At 39.3% G+C, this 21,061-nt stretch overlaps 1 protein-coding gene across 2 annotated transcripts in view; it reads right to left on the bottom strand.

Moving 5' to 3' along the window:
* The window catches only part of tcf4 (transcription factor 4), a 161,253-nt gene that overhangs the window by 39,035 nt on the left and 101,157 nt on the right, over window positions 1-21,061 (bottom strand). For both annotated transcript variants that reach the window (XM_085926759.1, XM_085926758.1), the window contains exons 10-11: window positions 18,130-18,256; window positions 16,557-16,606 (exon numbers count right to left, since the gene is read on the bottom strand). In XM_085926759.1, the coding sequence (XP_085782885.1) occupies window positions 16,557-16,606; window positions 18,130-18,256 (177 nt within the window). The remainder of the gene's footprint in view (window positions 1-16,556; window positions 16,607-18,129; window positions 18,257-21,061) is intronic.

The raw sequence follows: 21,061 nt of genomic DNA, 5'->3' as shown, positions 1-21,061 counted from the left end.
TTAAACACACTCACTAACACAAAAACACACAGACGTATGCTTCACAAAACAATAAGGGGACCATTTTCCACGTCGACAATAAAAAGTGGGAATGTTTCATGTGTGCGTGCCCGTGTGTAGTTCGTCCACACTGTAAACAACACAAAGAGACACACACAGCCACGCTTTGTTCTTGAGCCAAAATGTTAACTTACTTAAGCATGCCTTCCTGCAGCAAAGTATGAGCATCGTGTCCACACACTGTTCTCAGTTCAATGGCAGCGTGACACTGCTGTACATTAAAAAGAGCCTTTGTGTGTGTGTTTTTTTTAAAATAATTGTCATATTGAATATATTATTCAAGTATCAAAATTATGAACATACTCGGGAGAAGAAAAAAAAATGTGAGCCGCAACATTTTAACTACTAGCACATTCATACAAAGAGAACGGCAAAAAAAAAAAAATCTAAGGGGGAATGACTAGATGTCCTATATTGATGAAGATGATCAATTCAAATCACTCATAATATTGCACCAATCAAAAAAACGAAGCTAAGCTTTTTGACTTTGAGTGCACAAGTAATATGTCTTTCATTAAAAAGGAAAGGCCAAATGAGCAGCGTACAGGAATGCAAGTAGCCGAAAATGGACATTTTAAGAAATTGGCGGGAGGTGTAATACATTTCTCATTAACAGTGGATCTGGATCTGATCACTTAAAAAATCTGTATGCAGACACTTAGAGCCACCATTGAGCAGGTTAATGCAGGTGTGATGAGATCCAAGATGGCAGGCACAGGGTTTGTTTCATGCCGTTAAAAGTCCTTTGTACCTTGATGGTCTGTGCGCATCTCCGGTCAACCAACCAACCGGATAAATGAACGACCATCATCGTCATCTGCTTCTGCCGTTGCCTGTCTGCGTCTCCCTCCCAGCTGACCTTGATTTTGAGCGAGTTGGCGGGCGCTCAGTCAGTCACTGGGTATCAAACCTGTCACTCCCAGAAAGAGATTCTGTTCTCGTTGGACAATTAAAGGTGGAAATTCCAAGTGATGTGAGAAATGCTGCTCTGTTCGGCAATGTGACTGTCATTCCTCCTGTTTAGCCTTGTGCGTCGTTTCCCTGCTTTAAAATAAGTACAGGTCATCTTGTCTGCATGGGTGTGACTGTGTGTACATGCCATACATCATTTGGCAGGAGTGACCTTACACATTAAAATCAAACAATTGTAAAGACAGTGAGCTCGAGAAGTGACCAGAGAAAATAGGCTGAAAAGCGCAAGTTACACAATCTACACACAACAGACTGTGCACAGTGGCACAGAAATGCATCTAGTTTGTCAGGCAATTATACAAATTCCATTGCAATTGAAAGGAACACAAGCATAATAATAGTAAGAATAATAATAATTAGCTACATTAATTGACCCATTTTCAAGCAAATTACAAAAGTACGAAGATACGAAATACAAAGTCTCATTATCTCCGACATCACGAGCCATTCTGACATTGGCATTTGACAATTACTTATTACTAATGATATTCTAATGACCCTTTTCTCAACATTACTAATAATGACAGAACAAAATCACGGAGGTAAGTAATGTCTCATTCATCTATGAATAAATATTGCATAATCACCTGATCTGTTTGCTAAATTGTTTCAACTAGAACAAAAAAAGAATCTGAGAATTATATACATATAATTTGTAATTATCTATATATAGATATAGATATAGATATATAGATATATAGATATATAGATATATTGATATAGATATAGATATAGATATATAGATATAGATATATAGATATCTATGTATAGATATAGATATATACACAGGCACGCATACAGACGCACACACACACGCACACACACATACTGTCTCTATCAGCACCATCACTGTCAGATAATCTAATGCAGGAAGGATTACTGTCTAATGCAGTGTATACACACACACACACACACACACACACACACACGCACACACACACACTACAAAACAAAAATGAAGACACTAGTGAAAACATAAGCGACTTTGAATCCGATAAACCGAAAACTGAATTTTACATTAAAACAATGCTGTAAAAACAAATCCAGAGAGTCCAGATTGCTTTCCACACACAATACAAATAGTCACTAATAAAATTATAACGCACAAACAGAAACATGTCTAAAAGTCTTAAAAGCAATCTTCTTTCTTTCTGGTAGCAACGCAAGGTCAAAGCTCAGCACTGTTGCCTGTGTACACATACATGCTAGATTTTTCAATTTCGAACTTGCACATTAACGTTTTAAAAATTAGCTGAATATTTAGAGTGGTACACTCTGAACAAGAGAGACAGATGGAGTCAGAGGTCCGCAAACACATACTCATACACCCGCACGTACAAATGTTGCTATTTATAAAGTCTGAATAACATGCTGTGCTCTAATTCCAGCATACCACGCACACAGGATGTCCACAAATGCTATGTACATGATGAAAAGCACATGCGCACACAAATACTCATGAATGTGAATAATTAAAACCTACGAATAGGATAAGCGGTTGTCAAAAAATTAACGCATTGATAGAATTATCAACATAGGCTTAAAGGCCCATACGCAAAGAATTTCAAAGGCCTGCTTTCCTTTGAGTCTTGCTTAATAATTTCAAACATTATTATATTTGTTTGTTTGATGTCTGTAATTCAATTAATCAATTTATTGAATAAAAAGTAATTATATGGGAGTCGCTTGGGCTTGACCTCTGACCTTTTTCAGAACAAGCACATTGAGCTAAAAGACTAATGTTCAAATATTTTCAGGTAAAAAAAACTGAGCAAATAAAAAAATATTTTCAATTTGATTATCAAGGGGAGACAGTCAAAAAGCAACGGATGCATTAAACTTCAGGCGTGCGCCATTGACAGGGAAAGTGTTAAAATTGTGTTTTTTTGCTGGAGCAGCACAGCGACAGCGGACTGCAGAATTTTGGCAGGCTGTTTTGGGACCCTCCTAATTAAAACTTACTGAATATTCAAATGTGGTGTTAGCATAACAATAGCCGGCTGGCCAGCCTGGTTTTAAATGAGGCCTTTTGTTTTATCCCAGCTTTCTGTTGCCTCATTAAGCTGCTGGAGCTTAAGTTAGCGAGCTGACAGCCGCTAACCGAAGCGCAGGCCTCGGCCCTCACCCTCCTCTTCTCCTCCTGGCCTCTCCTCCCCCACGCACACTCCCAAGCCAAAGCCCCAGTTCTAGCTCTTCAGTGTTTGGTCTCTGCGGGCCCGGCTTCGCGGCTGCTGCAGCACATCCGTCCAGGCATTTCTGTCTTCTGCTCTCAAACCCCCGACAACTCTGCCTCCCCCCTCCTCCTCCTCTGCTGCGCAACACAGAGACTACAGACTAGCCTCCACGCAGCCACACTGTACCCAAAACCCAAACTCGGCCTTGCAAAAACCTCCAAATACAAGACAAACAACATTTGGTTATCACAGTGTTTCTCTCTCTGATTTGTGTGTTTCTCTTTTTGCCAACAGACATGGAGTGTAAACAAGCTGCGATACAGACAGTGAGAGTGAGACAGGAAAAGGGGGGGGGGGGGGTATAGAAAGGAGCTTGGCACCGGATCAAGACCGTCGGCACAATGTGCCATCCAACAGCCAGCCACCAAACAAAGCGGTGCCACACCGAGCCCTGTGGCAGCACTGAGCTGGAGAGCTCTGAATCCGAGAGAGGCCGGTGAGATAAAAAAAAAAAAAGGAGGCTGGGCGCTGAAAGGAAGAAAGAGGGTATAAAAAAAAGTAGGAGAATTCAGGAACCTGCGACTATAAGAAATGACGTTCCGATGGCTTGATGGAGGCCGAAGACCTGCCAGGCATCAAGCATATAGGCCGAGTGTTGGTGAGTATACAAGCAGAGGCTTTGTGGAATCCCTTCTGAATTTACTTATGCTGGTCAATGAAAGAATGTTTTTTTATTTTTTATTTTAAATACACAGTAATATAAAAACTCTGAAATAAATAAAATTGTTACTCCATGGAAAATGTACTAATAAAGAGAAACATCAATTAGCATAAAATATTTCAATTGTCTCCTATATCCTTTTTTGTTTTATTGTGGTCACAATTTTTTATTATTTCTTAATTTTGGGCATTTGACAGGATGATCTCAGTTCACATTACAATGCAAATTGAAACATATTTTTTTTTTTATGAATGATTTTGAACATTTTACTCAGAACAATTTCCTTCCTTTTGACATGAAACACGACAATACGACAGACAGACCTGAGGAAAACTAACACTTCCCTGACAGGTGAATCTGCAGGAAATTACAAGCTTCCATCTTAATTTACACCTTGCTTCTTTGCATTTGTGGCTGTTCCATTCAAGGAAACCTGTGAAATTCATCTAGTTTCCTTTCAATTTTTGCCATGTTTCTCACGTCTGCCCCCTCCCCACTGCTCTAAATTAACCCCATCCACTTTCTGTTTTAGGAGTAAGGGTCAAGGGTGAAGTCTGACAGGTTCACTTGAGTTTGAACACACCTCATAACCTTTTTAGGGGCTTTATTAAAAAAAGAAAAAAATACAGATAAGTAAAAATTAAAGCAGTGGGGAAAAAAAACAATGTGGATTAACTATACAGTATGTCTTCTTATAAAAACGTTGCAAGGATAATAAAATACAGTGCACATTACAGACATATCGTGGCATCATTCAAACGTCACATTTTTTTTAAATAGTGCACTTTTGAGGCAATGCGAAAATATATAAAATAAAAAATACAATGATGCATTTAAAGCCTTGATTGAATTTATTTTAACCCACAAAAATCTTCATTTCATCTTTGGCGATTTTAGGAAAAGTAAATGAAAATACGCGATATGTTTTACACGCATGTCAGTCCACTCGACAGCAACAAACGCATACCTTCTTTGACTAATAAAGCTCTTATCTATTTTCACGTGGACATCCATTTGGATAATTTGAAATAAGTGATTGAGAGAGAAGGAAAATAAATCTGCGCGGTGGATTATTTTGATTGAGACTTGCAATCTTGATGGCAAAACTGCTAAATGATCCGGAGAGTCAATCACACGCAAGCGCGTATTTTGTGTCCCGCTATACCTTCTCAGTCATACACATGCGCGCGCGCGCACGCACGCACACACTTGCGCGCACGCTTGCATGTTGCGCGTGTTCCAATAACACAGACAAGGAGCGACTGTCGCACCTTGACGCGCTCGAAGTTGGAGCGTGAACTCAGCACACTTCACAATCACACGTCATTGCCCCTTCTTTCTTCCTCCTTAGATGCGCACAGACAAGTAAAACGAAGACAGAAGAGCGCTTACCGCTTTGCCATTGTAGTAGTACATCAGTGAACTGCCTGTCATCCCCGGGATGGTGTACGCACAATACATCGTTCCTGTCCTCCGCAGAAACCCGAAAAGATCGACTTCTCCCCTTCTCTTTTTTTTTTGCTTGCTTTCTTTCTCTACAGATTTTTTTTTTTTTTTAGTCGTCTGCTGTCCTCGCGCCGTCTCCACCCGAGGCTCTTTTTTCTTGTGACGCGCGCTAACTTTTCCTCGCTCTGTTGTTATGATGTCAAACTCTTTTCCGCTCCGCTGGCGTGTCTGTGCCTGCGCGCTTTTTTTTCGGCCGACAATTCCTTCAGTTGCATTTTCCCATATGGCCGAGCCGAGGCGCGTGGAATATGCAAAGTGGGCAGGGAGAGAGAGCGCGGAGTGCCCCTCCTATCTGCAACATAGGCTACCCCCCCCCTCCCCACTCCTCGGTGCTTCCACCCTCCTCCCCGTCCGTCGCGCACGCACGAGGAACAAGCGGGTGGAACGTGCACGCAAATACTCGCGGCAACGCGCGCAGTTGCCTCCACTCTTTCAACTTTCCACAGCAAAATCTGGAAACCTCCTTCTCGCCCCCCCCCCCACTCGCGCGCAGAAGCCTTTGAAGTGGGCTCACTTTTTCCACTCTCCCCGTCTTTATTTACCTCGCTGCTCCGCGCCTCCAATGGCCCTTTCTCTCCTCTCTTGCTCCCTTCTTTCCTTCCACACCCCTTTCTCTTCCATCTATTTCTTCGCCTATTTTTTTACTCTTATCCATCCGCTTTACCCCCTCCTGTTATACTCTGTCGTTCTTTCTTTCAGGTTTTTCTCATTTTTTTCCAACCCCCCCCTTCTCACTCCCAAAGCATCTTCCCTGAACTTCTTTACCTATTTTTTCTTTTTTGTTATAATTCATTTTATTTCACGAATTTCCCTTTGTTGTTTCCTCCTCAATTAGATCCCCATTAAGTTTTCAAATAAAATATGCTACATTCAAAGTCAATTGGCATTTTTTTACTATTTGGATGCTAAGCTGATTCCCCGTGAATGGAAAATATTCCATTGCCATTTCTAATATTTCATAAGAATATTTGGAATGATATGTCATCAAAATAGCACCATATATGAGAGCTTGTAACCCACTTTTGTTTTCACCTTTTCTTCATCTACTTGAGCTACTGCCAATGCCAGGGCATTCATTATTTACAATCCCTTGTTGTCGACAGAAAGTGTAATTTTTCTTCATGTAATTGTTCAAGTGAGAGCAACGTGATGGCACAAAGAAAAGAATAGCTTCAAACGTGACAACATGCTATTTCTACAACTGACATGGATAGTAGCGGAAAAATACAGCACGATCTCCAAAGTTAATTAGGAGATTCAAATTTATACTAGCCTTTTTCAGCATTATGTCTTGACACAGTTAATTTATTTTTAAATGTATTACTTTTAAGAATTGTAAAATAAAATAAACGGTCTACCTTTAAGGATTTTGGGGACAGAGAAAGTTTGATACTGGGGTGCATTATTATTTCTGATCATATTTAATATTTCATAACACCTAGAATATTATGAAGGTGCTCTGTTTGACGCTGGTTGGAAAACTAACATTAATTGTGATTGAAGCCAATGAAGATTGTTTTTGCTTATTGATTTGCTTATTTAAATCTTGTTTATTTGATGAGCCGTGAAGGGTCTTGCTGGGTTCTAGCAAGGATAGGTGGGATGTGATTAATAGGAAAAAGGTGCAGTCATTGACTTTTGAAGAATTACTCACAAAACATATTCAAATTAATTCACTGTGAGGAAGAAATAAATACTCAAAACCAGATTCAATAGTGCCATTGGGGATGAGAAACACCATCTGTTTTTGTTTTATTTATTGAATGATTGTATTCCGATGTTTTTGTTTTTTGGCACAATGATGAGACATAGAGATTATTTTGCATGACCTTTTATTTTACTTTAACTACGACAAACATTGCGTTTAAAGGAATATTTACTACGTGCTTAAGTTTAATTTCCATTGGTCAGATGTTTCTGTGATAATTAAAGGGAGACTTTATCCTAAGATTCCAATGAAATTATGATCAACATTCAGGGTTATTTATGGATGCTAGAAGCAAATAACACCAAATTTACTAAGTTTCCTGCAATCATAAAAGATTATTATCATTTCACCTCCACAAAATGGTGGAATCTGGTCATGTATTTAACAATTAAATAAGTAATCTCTCGCATCACGACCCAGCAAACATCATTAGAATTCAAGATGAGCACAAGATTTATTGTTGTATATTTCATGGTTGATAACAGTTACACTTGTATGCAAGTTAGGAATGTACAAAGAATAAGTGTTTTATGAAGATTGAAACCTGTTATTGTGAAGAATGGGACATTCATTCATTGATTCACAAATCATAAAGCGCCCCAGTGGGCCATTAGCATAGTTACATCTTTCGAAGTACTACAAGTCACACTGAAACGAACAAACAAAAAAACAAATCAGTTACTCATGCCATTTGTATACACCTCATTTTCTCACCCTATGTTAGTTTTGGAAAATCAGAATACTTGTTTTTTGATCAACATCAAATTAATAGGTAATAGCCATACATCACTATTTACAACAAAATGTCTCCTCAATTCTAAACTGGTGCAATTAACCACAGTTATGTGCACTCTCTTCCTACTATGCAAATCATTAGCTTTTTCATGTCCAATCATTTCCCCTTTCTCTCCAAATGCCTCTGAGAAGCTGATAATATGCATCAGATGCACTGATTTCACCTTGAGCTTCGGGGACTTGCTCAAATAGGAAAAGATGGGGTAAATTATAGCAGCAGATGCTTACTACTCTCTACCTACGCTATTATCCTACCTATACATGCACCAAGTTGTCAAATCAATGTACCCTACCGAGACTCTATACATGGCTTACTTCAAACATTTTCATCGACTTTTTCCCAAAGGAGATGCACATAATTCAAATCCCATTATATGGCACAGGTTTAATATCAGTCACCTCCCAAGATTACATAATGCTGATGGCATCATTTTGACAAGTCAAATGACTTAAGTCAAAAAGAGGCAAAGGAGCCACATGAGAAATTTTCTACATCGAAAATGAGTAGGTCTTGCCGACCAAAGATAAAAACAAGAAAAGAAACAAAACGGATGGAATTAGCAATTGGAGACAAACAGAAGACAGATGTATTTTCAGTCCCCACAACAGACAAGGAAGTGTATTAGTCTCCGTAAATTTCATTTTAATATTATCATTACTCATCCTATTACAACAAATAGTAGACTCCAAAACTAGCTAGCAAACCTCCCAAACCCCTCTTGCTCTCCTTCTCTGTCACTCACGGTCTCTATCGCTCCCCTCTCTTCCTTTGGCTTTAATTTGATTAAAAAGCGAGTTGCAGGAAGGGGAGGGAGGGCTGATGCACATCTAATAAGTGGACCATCTGTCTGCAGCACTGGCAGCCTCCCAGCATTGTACCCAACCAGACTGAATGGGAAATGAAGAGAGAGATGGCGGGAGGGAGGGAGGGAGGAATGAAGATCAAGGGGTAAAGTGTATAGAACCCAAATCAAAAAGTCAACCGGTTAAGGAAAAATAAAAAGAGGCATATTTTCAATTTGGTCTAATTGCTGCGTGGCAAACAAACCTGCACGAGCGATGGCCACGGAAACAAACAAAAAAAGGGGGAAAGGGACAAAAATGGGAGCAGTAAAAGAAGAGGAATGAGAGTGAGAGATTGAAATGAAAACAGCAGATGAAGGGAGTAAGCTATATCGAAGTTTAATTAGAGAAGAAGTGATAATGAAAAAAAATACTGCAGATGTTAAGAGATGTAGAGATTGCATTCCTACTGTATTGTCCCGCCCATCCCTTCCCTATCCCTCCTGTTGTTGTGAGCTTCCTCAACATGCACCTGTATTTGCTCTTCTGCTCACCCCTCACTCCCTCATCTGCTTCCCGAGCTTCCTCTCATAGTACGTCCTCTTCTTCTCCTCCCTTCCTATTGTAGCATCCTCCACTTTTGCTCACTCTTCCTCTGCTGTCTCTTCCTCCTCACAGACTAAGACAAAAACACTGAGCTGGCTCGGCCTTGTTTATAGTGAGCTGACAGTTACTACCAAGTGATCACAGCCGATTATACACGAATCTTTATCAAATATGCATTCACAGCTATAATACTGTCTTTCTATACTGGACTGCTTGTGATTTAGGGCTATACAAATAAACTTGACTTGACATGACTTGGATCGGAAAAGTATCCTTTTGCCCCCCCCCCATCCATTCATCAATATAATTAAATAAATAACAAAAATACTCTATGTCATCAATTCTCCTCAAAACCGTTCTGCTATCAAATGGTAATTTGAGTTCTTGTGATCCACAGTGCACAAAAACACACCCTATTTGAACAGGGGGTGTGTAGACTTTTTATATCCACTGTGCCATCACTTTATCTTCTTTGTAAAAAGGTTTCTCAACTGTGTTGATTGGGTTAACAAGAAAATATATCTTCCACTGTATCTCTAATTGTGTGAATAATTTTGGCAATGGTTGCCAATTTTTGGGTTGATGCTTGAGCACCTGCCTCCTAATATGGCGGTGTACGTGCTTGGTTTGCAGGATATTTCAAATGTGGTTTCTTGTATTTCTGTTTCAATTTGTTTCACATCCCTATCCTTTCTCTGCTGTAATTTTCCCAGAAAACAACATAGTGAGTACAATATTGTTTTTATTCTGTATTGGACTATGACAAGTAGCCCCTGAAATATGTGAGCACCTATCGGGATCCCACGTGTGTGTCACACATGACTGGATCTGTAATAAAATCTGAAAACTTTGCTTTTCTTGCATGGATATCACTTTGGCAGAGTTAACAGGCTCACTTTAGCTGTCAGGTTGTCACAAGAAATCCAATACAGTCTGTTAATGAGGTTCTCCCTCAAGCTATATGTTGGTTAATTAAAGGCACAAAAAAAAAACTAACGAGTGATTGTTAAGTAATGAATGAAGTTTTTACTTGCAGGAAAATTGTGTGCATAATACAAGTAAGAGTCTATATTTTTCAATAGTGCTTGCATGTCAACAGATGACATCAATTGGTAGCGGAATAATGTCTGACATGGCAAGTCAAATGAATTTATGTACAGTGCAAGATGGAGAGTGAACAAGAAGATTGTGTTTGGCTTAAAAATCACGTATGGCCTCAGCTAATTTTGCTGGAAATATAAACTGAACAGAGTGGAAGAGAGTACACAAAGTGTTTGGAGAGGGCGGGTACGTGTGTCTGTGAAGTGAGTCTTTGAGAGTCTCAATAAAGTGTTTGTGTGCGTGTGTGGCATCCATCGGAAAACTCAGTAAGCGCAGAGCCGAGCTAGAACCAGGCAAACGCACGCTGCTGCACGCTAATTATGTATGCATGATTTAATCTGCAACTCAATAATATGCAAATATATTCATATGTTAGTTTCTTAATTAAAAATGCAAAGCAGCCCTTATGGTGATTTTGCTGTGATTTTCCTTTCAGCCTAACAAACGGAACATTTTGAGAAATTCTGCAAACTGGAGAGGAAATGCCACGATAGGGGTTGACAACAAAATGAAAAAAAAAAATGTAACACAACTTCCTCAAGCAACTTGTTGAATGAAAGGAAACGTGCCATAAAACGCATGCGTCTATGTTAAGTAGAGTGTATGCATGATATGCGTGATTCATTTTTTTCCTGGCTTGTGACAACTTGCAATTCAAAATGAAATACACACTTAATTCATAGTATGGCATTCGCATGCAAAGTATTTCTTTCTATCAGGATCACATTTTTGTAAATTGTCAATCAACTTTGTGTTGTCGGTTCCTTAGTGTGGGTCTGCCTTACTTTTTCCTGACTATTCCAGCCACCTTTCTCTACTGACCCAAGTTGACAAAGGCGTGGCATTTTGAGTATTGTTTGTATGTGACAGGTGTGATCATCTACATACCAGTTTGCATAGTGAGAGTTTTTCTCTCTCGTGAGCTTTTAGCATCTGCAATTAACTGGTGGGCAGTGTGTACCTTGCCCCTAACCCAAATTCAGCTAGGGCACGCTTGGCTCACCTGTGACCCTAATGAGGACATCCACAATTTAAATGGATGGACAAATGGAGGTTCTATCATGAAGGACACTGATGTCGTTGTTCTGACAGCTGAATTTGAAATGCTACAGGGACTGAAGATCATTTAGAAAAAGGAAACGCAACACTTATGGGCGGGCGGCCGCTGGAATAAAAATTCTTTACTGCCATGTTGAACTCGGTTTGTGTCATAGCTTCGTGTCTATATTTACATCGACGCAATACACAACACATTTGCTAAAGAATTCAGTGAGTTAAATGAATTCCCACCCAGTGCTCCACCAACAACTTCAAGAAGCGACAATTTTAGTGTCATGTATTAGAAGCTAATGCTATTAAAATTCTAATTTAAAAAGATAACTCACGCACGCACGCGCACACACACCCAACATGACCACCAAGAGAGTGTTTCAATTGAACTGCCACTGTTGGAGTCATCATTTGTTCACAAAAATACACTTGACAATCATTATTATTATTATTATTATTATAGCGGTGTGGCCGATGAATTTGCCAAACAATACGCCACACCCCCAATTCCAAGGCGACAATTCAAATGAACATGACTAAAGATTTTACTTGGTTATTCAATTTCACAATTTATGAGTAGGCAAGCACTCCAGAGAATCAAATATTTGTATACAATACATTAAAAAGCAGATTTTCCATCATACGTGTCCTTTAAATTGGCGAACCCTCGGAGGACTAATTAACAATCTGTTCTGAGAAGTGGATCGACCTCTGAGTTTTGACAAAGGAAATAATAAAAACTGAAATGATCTATTCCAGGGTCACAGTGTCGCTTTCATAAAAGTTTGATTAACTGTATGGTTATTCGTAAGAAATACTCTAACATTTGTGTATAAAATGAAGACCATCAATGTCAAAGTTGTAATGTTCCCGTGATTTATTTTACAGATGTGGCACACATCCCCATTTAAAAATGTTACCCACTATCACACGTAAAAACATCTGTCCTGTCATTTCCTATACCCGTTATCCTCATTAAGTTTGCTGGTCAGCTGGACTGGACAATTTAGAGACTTCATTTAAATCATGCACGTTTTTGGAATGTTGATTTACGTCCATATCTTTCTAATTCCAACGTGGTAGGTTCCTCTGTATTTATGCAATAATGTAAGTGGTGGTGTCATGGGTTGGGCTGCCAATATTATAGACAGGAAAGATAGTGATTCTGCCATGGCACTGGCCGATTTGGCATTCTCTTATTAATGTGTATTGTCAGAATGATTTAGTGTGCAGTTTTAAGACAAAAGTGGCTCATTGTTGATGTAATGTCAATTTTAGTCTAAGTAAGTAAGTGAGTGAGTGAGTGAGTGAGTGAGTGAGTGAGGGAGGGAGGAAGGAAGGAAGGAAGGAAGGAAGGAAGGAAGGAAGGAAGGAAGGAAGGAAGGAAGGAAGGAAGGAAGGAAGGAAGGAAGGAAAAAAAAAAAAAAAAAGCAATACTGTAAAGTGGGACTTCAACATTTCTATGAGGAGACGTGAGCTGTGCTGTAAACATCATCAACTGCTTAACAAGTGCTGCAAATGATCTGTTTTTTTTTCCTCGGCTCACAAATTCTCGAAAACAGCTTTTGACAGCTTGTCATGTTAAGATCACAGAGCAATTAGCTGTCAGCAGGCAACACTCTCCGAACACTTGCTGGTGTTGTGCGCCGGCAAGGTAACTCACAGAGAACTGATAATCAGGATAATCAACTGAAAGGGGGAGGAAACAAAATACTTTTACGTTTAACGTAAAGATGACATTGTTGCTGATATGCTAACCAAAAATAATGTTGTTTAACAATAAGAATAATCTCTGATTCACACATTTCTGAACATCCCAGAAAAAAAATACAATTACAGATGCAAAGTCAACTAATTTTATCGCTGTTATCACACATTTATTTATATGAACGTCAATTACTAAAATAAATATAGTTATCGAGTTAATGAAAACTAACAAACGTTACAATCAGCGTAAAAACAGAAGCTTCAAGGCAATGCCCAGTTAGAATATGCATACATGAGGGATCATATTGAACTAAAAACTACAAAACATGCCTCGACTTTTTTTTCAGTTAATCGTCGTTGATTTCAGCAGATTACCACACACTACTGTTTGACGTACATCGCAACATGTTATGGCGCCGGGGAAGGTCAGACAGCCTCAGGCAGTGGGCTACTGGTCATGTTTTGTAATCCATCCTCGGCATGCGCACTTAACCTTTACAAGACAAATACATCAATAATCCAATGTCTGCTACATAGATAGGACCACACTAATGGGAAACAGCAAATAGAACACAAAGCTCCTACAAGCAAAAGATTTGGATTAAACCAAGAGGGGGAGGGTGGGTCAAGGCAAGGAAAGTACCTTGATCAACAGTGGTAGGTAGTAATGCTATTATGTTATAGAGCTCACATACTCTTTGCAATTTGCAGTTGTTGTTATTTTAGCCAGACCGGTAGCCGCACTATATCTCTGCCCCGAGTCGCCAAACTCCATTTTGGCCATGCAGTATAGGGGACAAGGTGACGGGAGCCTCATATGCATGAGACAGGACCGCCCACTCAGACTCATTTCAGACTCACGTACATGTTATTGAGCTCCATGTAATTGATTGGTAACTTGACTCTCGTTCACAGTCAGCAGGGATAGGTATGAGATCAACTGTGATCTGTGCTTAAAAATTTTGGGGTTTTGTGCATACTTTATTATTTGACCTTTTTTTTTTTTTTTTAAACATGTTGGCAGACAGATTAAACCGTATTCACTCCATATTAATTTACTTGGACAGTTTCATACATTAAACAATAATAATTGGCAGTTACAATTTTATGATATTTTAATGTTTTTTAATTAAAAGCATTTGATCAGTGGGGATTGGCGCAACTCTGCAATGCCTAGAACTGCCTGAGAGGGGCAGGGTGGCTCACCAAACAACAATCTGTCCAGCACCGCCCCGCCGACCCCCAACCCTCCACCATCCCTCATCCACCCGTGGACCACTGGGGACCCCTGGCTGTCCTACTGTGCCTTCTGCAAGACCTGGCTTAATTTAATTAACGCTGTCAACTTTAAACAAACACACAAATGAGAGAGAGAGCGTGAGAGCAAGAGAGAAAGAGAGAGAGAGAAAAGGCATAAGGTACTAAATTGGAGTTGTGATCAAGGTCAGGGTCAAGGTCTATAGTATGGCTTATCTTTCCTCGCTTTCGTTTTCTACAATTATAACGTTTGCTTCTGGTATAGTAATAATAATAATAATAATAATAATAATAATAATAATAATAATACAATTAAATCAATAACATTGGCATATATTGCTTTATGTTTCATTTATTGACACTACTACCTTGAATTTTTGCTGCACATTTTGCATGGTAATCTCAACGTGCACTCTTTGTTTTGTCACATTTCAGTTTCACTCCTCTAAAATGAATCACCATAAGAGGAGCACAGCAAGAAAATTATACAACATACTAATTAATGTTAGCCTAATGTTAGCCTAATTTCCTTTTGATTACAAAGACATCCCACGCTCTCCTCTCGTGTGATTTAATTGTTTCCAAAGACTCAGCAAACCAAATTTAAAAAACAAAAGTAAATGGGAAGCGTGGAAAGAAGTGACAAAAAAAAAAAAATAACTTAAATATAATACAAAGGCAACCTCCATTGGCCGGCCACACAACCAATGTGGCTTTTACCATCAGCAGAGCGCGCACAACAGAATTGAATTTTGTCCAAAAAAAAACAATGGCTCAGTGTGCTGATGACAAAATGTAAAGATGAGACAGAAGCTATTTCTTAAAAAAAAATCATTACAAATTTTTGTCTAAACAGCAACAACGATTTTCCATTTTTGTCCAGTCAAGGTTAATACCATTTCGTATGAAACCTTATCACGTTACAGAAAACAAATACGCACTGTGTTTCAAAACACAAAAGCCACCAAAAGCATCAATCTGTGAAACAATTTGTGCTTCCTCTTCGCTTTCCTACACTCAAGCGCGCACATGCAAACGCGCACACACACATGCACACAAACACACACACACACACACACACACACACACACACACACACACACACACACACACGGATGATGTAGGCCCAGAGAGGAAAGAGCGCAGGAAGCCGGGACAAAGCAGGCCGAGGTCACAGAAAGCCGGACTCCTGCTGAGCCAAATAGGCAGCTGACACCATGCGCATTCAGCAGTCGTTAAGTGATGATTAATGAGGTCAGTGTTGAAGAATAAAAATAACTCTACCAGCTAGTTTGATGGAGACAACAAACAAAACATCTCTACATGCAAAAATGATTCAATGGAATGATGAATACGGTCAAATAAAACCGGTTGTTTCCACCAGTCACCAGCCCAAATAAAACCGCTTTGAAATGGCAAACAACAGCAAATGTCTCTCAAAACACACACAAAAAAAAAAGCTTGCAGCATCCGCCTTTAGTTTCAGTGACAGGAATATTTACCAGAAATACTTTCACTCATTGCTTACAGATTCACTCTCAGATAAAAATATAAGATTATTTTACCAGCCTGTGGCTACAATCTTCTTTTCAAGATTACAAGATTATCAATTGAGAAACAATTGTGGAGCAAATCAAAGAAAAGCCACGCATTTGTGGAACCAATAGCCCAAAAGCCAAACACCACACGCTTTACAAAGATACAATCAGCAAGTCTCTCTCATAGAATTTTTGTCAATTAAATCTTAAAGTTACACCTTACTGCTTCACAGACAAATATTCACACATCATAAAATGGTCAATGCTAAAATCAATTGAACTTGGAGAACAAAGAGACAACAGGACGCAGTTTGTCATCCTGACACGAACCTCGTAAAATTAGCGCGTAACCTTATGTGCTGTCATTAAAGGTTTTACGCAAATAAATGTATTTTTCTCTCTTTTTTTTTTGAGACACACATTTTTTGTAAAAGCCAAATAATAATAAACAGCCTTGTCTCGTCATTCAGTCATCAAAACGGACTGACTGTGGTGATTATAAACCACAGCATCAGCAGCTACTTCTCTAATAACACATCCTTCAAGTAGCAATCATACAGAGGATTGTTATCACTTACTGAGGATGGCAAGCCTGGAGGGACCTTCCGTACTTTTTTGGGATGAAGTTCTGAAAGGAAATAGCCAACACAATAAAACATATAAATGAGAGTTTAACATCCGCATTTCTTTTAATAGGACAGCTCTCGTTTGGATTGAATCAATTTGGCAACTAGGAAAGAGCAAGGGCACTTCTACAACTGCCTGTCAATGTTATTTACAAAGACTGCAAACAATGGGAACAAAATAAGATGCGGAAAATATAAAAGATTCACTACGAAGAGGCAGGCTAGATTCCCCCCCCCCCCCTTTTGCTATGATAAAAGAAAACAGGTTATGTTTACATTATTTTGTATTAGGACAGTGTTTTCTATTCTTTCAAAGGGAGCAAAGAAGCAGTCCATTAACTGGGAAGGGGAGACTTTGATGGAAAAATGAAAGAATGTTTTTTTGGAAATTGGCCCAGGACCATTTGTGTGAGCATGCGTGTGCATGTGTGTGTGTGTGTGTGTGTGTGTGTGTGTGTGTGTGTTTGCGTGTGTGTGTTTTCTGTGTCCTATCAAGGCAAACAATACCAAGGCTACACTTGAGTATTATTGTCCCGAATGTTGTCCCTTTTTCTGAAGCACTTATAAACTGACATGTCAGGGTGGCGACACGTACAAAAAAAAAAAGAATACATGGATAAATAAAAGACAAATCTCATATTCTGGCACAGCATATTTAACAGGTAATTCAAACTGTATTTTGCGTTGAAAATATTTTCATTTTTGTATTTCAAACTGGTCACAATGGAGTGAGCACTTGTTACTTTTATTATCAGCATTATTTGGGAAATCTGTAGCATATGAAATCAAATCAAGAAAAAAAATTCAAGCACAAAGGAAGTAACTATTGCCTTAAGTCTTGATTCACTAAATGCTAACATAAACTCAATCAGTGGTGTATTATGTTGAGGAGGAATTTGATTTCTGAAGCATGCCCAGAAATGCCAGATAGATAAGACACTTAATTTGTTTTGATTATCTTTGAACATGAAAAAAATCTTTAAGGTAGAAAGAGGACACAGCAAGGGCAATTACACTTGACAGCAGAAATATATATATATTTTTTTAATTGTTTGCCATTAATATGTATGTTTTTTGCAGATCTATTTTCTTATCCAAATGGTGATATTTTCATTTTATTATTTGAAGAAAATGCAAGTCAATTTTTCTTCTACTCATGCATGAGAGACCAGTCAGTTAACTGATTTATGGTGATTTTAAATTATTCTTGAATGTTTTTTTGTTGCGGACAAAATATTTACTTTATTTACACAATTCACTTTAGGTTGCACGCCCCTAAATTCTCGACTTGTGTCCCTAAAATGTCAGGTAAAAAATAGTTAGACTAGACACTGCATAATGTTAAAAATATAAAAACGTCAGGCTTTTTATGAAGCGTTTCATTAATCACAGTCCAAGGTACAACAATCTAAAGGTAACCATAGTAGCAGACCTTATGCTACACATTCAATATGTTATTGGTGTTTTATGTAGAAAAAAAGTAACTCGTGTGTACAATACTCTTTTATCAATAGCACAGTCTTACCCATAGAGTCCATATGCAGTGGTCTCCTGCGGGGGTTGGTGCCGTAATGCTGGTAGTACTGACCAGGCGGCTTGGTGGGCGACGTGGCACCAGGACTACCCAAACCCATTTCACCGCCCAAAAGTGTCTGGTCCAGATGCAGAGTGGGACACAAAGAAAGGCAGTGTTAATCCAACCATTTTGTCTGCGGTAAAAAAAAAAACAAAAAAAAACCGAGTCTGCATAACACAAAACAACCAGACAGTCCAAGCAAAACAAAAGTGTACACTTCAAGAATTGTATTAAATAGTGCATAGTTATTTGGGCATGTGTTCTGCATTTCTGTATGATTGTCCTTAATGTTATGAATAAATTTCAGCTTCAATATAAATGTGCAGACATTGAATCTCACAAGTTGTTTATTCAGACAATAACAGAATACGGAGAAATTGGACATTTCTGACCCATGACTAGCAAAAGTTCACTGGCGCTCTGAGCTCATAGTTTCTGTAAAGCAGCTTGAGCTACGGCTTCACTCCACTCGGAGGGGAAAAAAAGACATTGCGACAATAATGGTAAATTTTAAATTTTAATTAAATCAATATATCAAGTGTTTTATCTGTATAAGTGATCCAAGACACTGACAAACTATGCACAAAAGCTCTGTTTATTTTTTGTTTCTTTTAAGCCTGCCGTTTCAGCTGGAAGACTTGGATGTTGCTTAGAAGTTCTAAAAGGACTAGTTGCTAAAGGGATTTTAATCTTTACCTTCAGCACTTTTAAGTTTTCATTTGAGCAAAAAAAATCAAAGCACCCAAACCATTTTATCGAATGCTGATATTGTTCCCTTGCCAGGACTTTCCCCCGGCAATAAAAATTGAAATCATACCACCAATACAATTGGAACATAAATGGAACAAAACAAAGTCTTTATAGTAATCTCCATTTTGAAAGTATAATAGTAATTCTATGACACATGCAACAATGACAACTACTACTATTGCGGCTACTACTACTACTAATAATAATAATAATAAGGAAAAGGCAAAGAGCCAGACAAGGAAACTATAAACAACGGGAAAATACAGTCGAGCATTTTGAAGCTATTTACAGTACCTCCACGGATGCAACATCATTGCCGAGACTCAGAATCTAACTTCTCCTCTGTGCTGCTTCTTCCCTCCTCTAACTGTGACCCTGTTTCACAACTCAGACTTTCCAAACACCTCTCACATTGTCGCTCTAATTAAGTTCAATCATTCTGCAGCAACAAGTGCCGGCCGGCTGGGCTGATCAGTGGAAGAGTGAAGCCACAAATAAGACACAGAAGGAAAGACGGATGGGAACTTTTTTTTTAGAGAGGCATAAAAAGTTAGTGAGGAATAAAGAGGTGAAAAAAGTACCCCCCCTCCCTTCTGTAAATAGATCTGTGGATCCCCCCCTTTCCGAACGCCCGGCTTTGTCGTCGAGTAATTAGCGTGCAGTGTGTATAAAGCAGAGAGTGGAGGACTGTATTTGTGAGGTGGCAGTGGATGTTTTTCAGACTAATCTGAATTCTGATCAGCACATCGGTCCTCTCCATGGTTGAAAACAAGAGTTAGCTTGGCACCGATGAGCCAAGAAAGGCTTTTCTCATGCTAAGCAGGGTCTAAGTAGGCCAATTACAGGGCCAGCCTCGGCCTCCGTGCCATTCTCCTGCTTAAAACAAAAGGGTCCTTGTCTTAAATAAAGTCAGCCTCACACACAAGACGGAGTCAGACACAAAGGCCCGAACACACACACACACTCGCCATCTCGGTCATCTTTCGTCGTGAGACCGTGTGTCATCTGGGGGTAAAAGGGGGTTCCCATTAAAACAAAAAGAGTCTCATTGATTGTGGTGCTTTTCTTTCTTTTCTTGCTTTTCTCCTCTCGTACTTGAGCGCTGAGCCAGGCCAGACGGTCGCCCTGGCAACTAGACGAGCTGGAGATGAGACAAAATACCCATCTGTCTGTCTGACTGTCTCTCTTTACCTGCTTGTCTCCGTGTCCTTACTTGTAATATACTGTACTCAGTGATGTCACTCTGGATACCAAGTAACAAAAGTGAGTTAAGTGCTAAGTCAATGCGTAAGTATGGTTTTCATTCACTTTCTGACCAGGAGTGGTGCTAAGGGGCTGGGACAAGGCAAGCGGCTATTACTTGTGGAAGAAGCCCAAACAGACAGTACAAGCATCGATTGTATTTTCCCTTATGAAGGCAGCACTTCACCACCAAGCCGTCAAATATCAATAAGTGTGCGGATCCATGCATGTGAAGCACCCAAATCAATCGCATTGGCACCATTACGCGGTATCGGTACTCGTTCATCCCTACTCACGTATACAAAATGGACAAATTTTTATATGAATAACTTAAAAAGATTTTGACAGATATCACGCAAGATAGTTACCATCTGTTAGCATAAATTTGGACTGTGACTTTTATAGATTCCATTAGTTGATGTGCACCTAGCCCACTTGCGCCGGTTCATTTGTACATTTGTACAGTGCAAAATGTTTGAGCAGTCCCCTTGTTTGACATCTAGTGCTCCAAAATATTTAGTGGAGATTTGGGATGTGCATGCATGTGACACTCATGCATATGCACATAATACACACACAACAGTGGAGTCTGTTTCTTGCAGAGCTGACTGAGCTTTTCGTGGCCAGCTGCTCACAAAGAAGGAAAGAACTGAGATAGATTACCAGAGAGTCTGGGAGGGAAATGCACAAATACAGACGCACTGAGAGGGACACAGATGAGTGTCTCTGCCATGACACTCATCAAGACATATGGCTGAATGCAACTCACAGAGTTCTGTGAATCTGACCTTCAGTGATTAGGCTTGTCATCTTGCTGAAGCAGTGAGAATACTTGATGGGTGTGGTTAGAGGAATAACAAAAAGAAAGTATCCGGAAGTCTCTTTTGGC

The sequence above is a fragment of the Syngnathus leptorhynchus genome, chromosome 12 (assembly GCF_054491065.1).
Source record: "Syngnathus leptorhynchus isolate UIUO chromosome 12, UIUO_Slep, whole genome shotgun sequence".
NCBI lineage: Eukaryota > Metazoa > Chordata > Actinopteri > Syngnathiformes > Syngnathidae > Syngnathus > Syngnathus leptorhynchus.
Note: the sequence above shows the minus strand (reverse complement) of the source record. Positions and strands in the feature narration are given on the sequence as shown.